Below are 3,257 nucleotides of genomic sequence, written 5' to 3'. Positions count from 1 at the left end.
ATTCACCCACGATGCGTAGATAGAGGATGACGATGACTTACCTCCTTTTGTTAGACCTGTTACTCCCCCACCTGCACCTATACATGCACACATTGATATCACCCCGTTTCACCCACATGAGTCTGACATTCACCGCACAGACTTGCCGATCACGTTCCTTCAAGATATCCCTCCTCCCCGTCCAGGGGAAGGTCCATCGAGTCAGCAGCCCAGTAATATACCACCTATGTCAACAGCTGATCCTTTCATGCCACAGTTTACACACACTCGCTCTACTTCTGCCATACCCAGATTTTGACATTCGTTTTCTTACTATGGGGCAGCAGGTTAGTTACCTGCTACGTGTCATCCATGCTCTTGAGGAGGATTTAGCGCATTTGCGCAGGTTGATTTTCGTTCCACCACCTCCTCCTCCTCCACCATCAGCGTAGTTGGTTTTAGGTCTTATGCAGATAGCATACTTTTGATGAGAGTACAGCTATTGAGCCCAGATTGCACAGCTTTTTGAAGACCACAGTGTGACTTTTGACTTATTGACTTTTGACTGATGTAGTTTGTTAGACGATTTGGACAAGGGTGATGTGACCCTATATTCCCTTTTGATGTATGATACATTGTAGAACTTGTAAAACTGTACTTGTGGTCATTGATATATGGAAGCTCAATCGCAACATTCTCATTATATACATTGTCGAATTACTTGTTTGTGCTATGATTATGATGCAATGTGCTTACCTGCTTAATGAAATCCTAACCATAATGTTCTTGTTAAACGTGCTACCAATATAACAGGAATGTGCTATGATTGGGATAAACGTGTTTGCTTGTTATACTCCCATTAAAAATGATTCCATTTGCTTGCTTACGCTATGAGTATGCTGTTGCTTGACGTATTGATATGATGATTTATTTCGTATAAATACATATGATCTCTAAATAACTATTTACACTCCCTGAACGAATGAGACCTGACCAACCCAAACTTTTCGTAGAATATGTCTCAAAAGATCATTCAGCTGCTCATGACCGAGGCATAACTACAAGCGCACATCGCACAAGCAATAGCACAGCACGAGGCCCTGCGCTCTAAACCCAGCAGGGGTACCTCAGAAAACAACCCACCTCATGGCTATACCTACTTGCAGTTCCTTGATTGCAAGCCTCCGAATTTCGACGGCACTGGGGGTGCCATAGCCTTTGCGAAATGGACTGAGGACATGGATTTTGTTTTTCGAATGAGCGGATGTACGCCAGAGCAACAAGTCCCATATGCATCAGGATTGTTTCAAGATAGGGCCTGGACGTGGTGGAACTCTCAGATTCAAACAATGGGGAGAGCTGCTACGAATGTTTTAACATGGGGTGAGCTGAAGGAAATGATGCGTAAAGAGTATTGTTCTCAGATGGCGATCCAGAAGCTAGGATTTGAATTCTGGAAGGTCCAAAAGTGGTAGAGTATGTGCAGAGACTTCACGATTTGTCGCGAGTTGTTCTATACCTAGTGGAATCAGAGATGAAAAGGGGGGAGCCATTCATCTGGGGACTGGCGCCTCAGATCCTGCGCTTAATGATGGAATCAGCTCCGCCAACAGCTATCGATGTAATCGAATTAAGCATGGCACTCAGTAAAGGAGCGGTTAAGCCTTCAAACCCTGACGAGAAGAAGGAAACACAGGTAGAATCATCCGGAAAGACCAAAAGGAAGCTCACGGACTCCCAGGAGGATACCCGAACGAATGACGAGAACAAAGCCAAAAAGAAAAAGGAATACATGGGCGTCCTACCTAAGTGCGATAACTGCCCATTTCATCACGCTGGGCCATGTAGGGATGGAAGAAGTAATGTCTGCGACCAAGTAGGGCATGTCAAGGAGACGTGTCAGAATGGTACGGGACATGGAAACGAAGGTCAAGATGGTGATGGAAATCACGAAGGAAACAACGGCAACAATGACTATCGAAATAGGGCCAATGATGAACAAAAACATATTCGAGGTTGTTTTGACTATGGGGACAAAGGACATTTCAAGAAAGATTGCCCTAATAATAATCAAGCCGATGATAAGATTTACTTGGGAACTAAGCCGAAATGTGAAAAGTGCAAGTTTCACCATGAAGGTCGGTGCAAGAAGCCTAAGTGCGGTAGATGTGGAAAGTGGGGACACAACAAGGATGCCTGTTGGGCAAAGAGTCCCATAAAAGGAGGAAGTGGTGACAACTACCAAGGCAGAAATAATAATGATAAGGTTCCGGGCTGCTATAGATGTAGAAACGTGGGGCACTTTAGAAAAGATTGCCCAAGGAGAAGTAACCAAGACCGTGAAGGAGCCTCCAACATCAGAACTCGTGAAGCACGCCAGGATCCAGATGTGGTTGCTGGTACGTTCTCTGTCAACCAAAATTTTGCATCTATGTTATTTGATACCAGTGCCGACCATGGCTTCGTATCTCATGAATTTAAGAATATACTTGGTTTAGTAAAAGGATAAGTTATATAACCCGCACTCGATAGAACTTGTTAATGGGAAGCCTCGACGTGGTAACTGGGATGGACCAATTGTCGAGCAACCAAGCGGAGATCGATATCCGCATCCCGATGTCGAGCGACGAAGCAATCGTGATTCATGAAGTAGGACGCCTCTACGAATTACTAGTGCTTGGAGGCACGAGAAATTCGCACACAGAATGTGTTGCCTTCTTGGCTCATGTCGCGGACAAAGGAGCCAAAGGCTTGCCTGAATTACCACTCCAACGACAAGTCGAACTTCGCATCAAGTTGATTCCAGACGTCGCTCCTACAGTCAATGCACCCTAGAAACTTACACTTTCGGCGATGCAAGGATTGACAGTATAGCTTCAGTAGTTAGTAGAGAAGGAAGTTAACAGACCAAGCTACCCATTTTGAGTAACACCAGTGCTGCTCGTCAAGTAGAAGGACGATGATTTTCAAATGAGCATCAGCTACAAGGAGCCAAACGAGCTAGCCAACAAGAGTCGGTAACCCCTGATGAGAATTAACGAGTTACTTACTTAACTAACTATGAGGATCCAACTACTATTTTAAGAGTGATCAATGATTTAGCGTCATTATATGGGAATTCAGGAAGAAAGTATACCGGGGAATGGTGGGACAATAACTTGTTTTAAATCTACGCAAAAGAATTGTGATTCCTGCGCAACACGCAAAACATGTGCTTAATCCTTTGGGAACCCAGGTCAAAACCCGTAAAGGTCGTCACTTAGGAACCACACCTATGA

General features: G+C 44.5%; 1 protein-coding gene across 1 annotated transcript; it reads left to right on the top strand.

Moving 5' to 3' along the window:
* Nucleotides 1-1,570: 1,570 nt before the first annotated feature.
* On the top strand, nucleotides 1,571-2,488 carry LOC110924369 (cold shock domain-containing protein 3-like). The gene has a single exon (XM_022168385.1). The coding sequence runs from the start codon at nucleotides 1,571-1,573 to the stop codon at nucleotides 2,486-2,488; it is 918 nt and encodes a 305-aa protein (XP_022024077.1).
* The last annotated feature ends 769 nt before the right edge of the window (nucleotides 2,489-3,257 follow it).

Source organism: Helianthus annuus, chromosome 17, assembly GCF_002127325.2.
Source record: "Helianthus annuus cultivar XRQ/B chromosome 17, HanXRQr2.0-SUNRISE, whole genome shotgun sequence".
Classification (NCBI taxonomy): domain Eukaryota; kingdom Viridiplantae; phylum Streptophyta; class Magnoliopsida; order Asterales; family Asteraceae; genus Helianthus; species Helianthus annuus.
This window is presented reverse-complemented; position numbering and strand designations above follow the sequence as displayed.

Excerpts from the sequence above, each read along its gene's own strand:
- LOC110924369 (XM_022168385.1), top strand. The coding sequence starts at position 1,571 with ATGGAATCAGCTCCGCCAACAGCTATCGATGTAATCGAATTAAGCATG.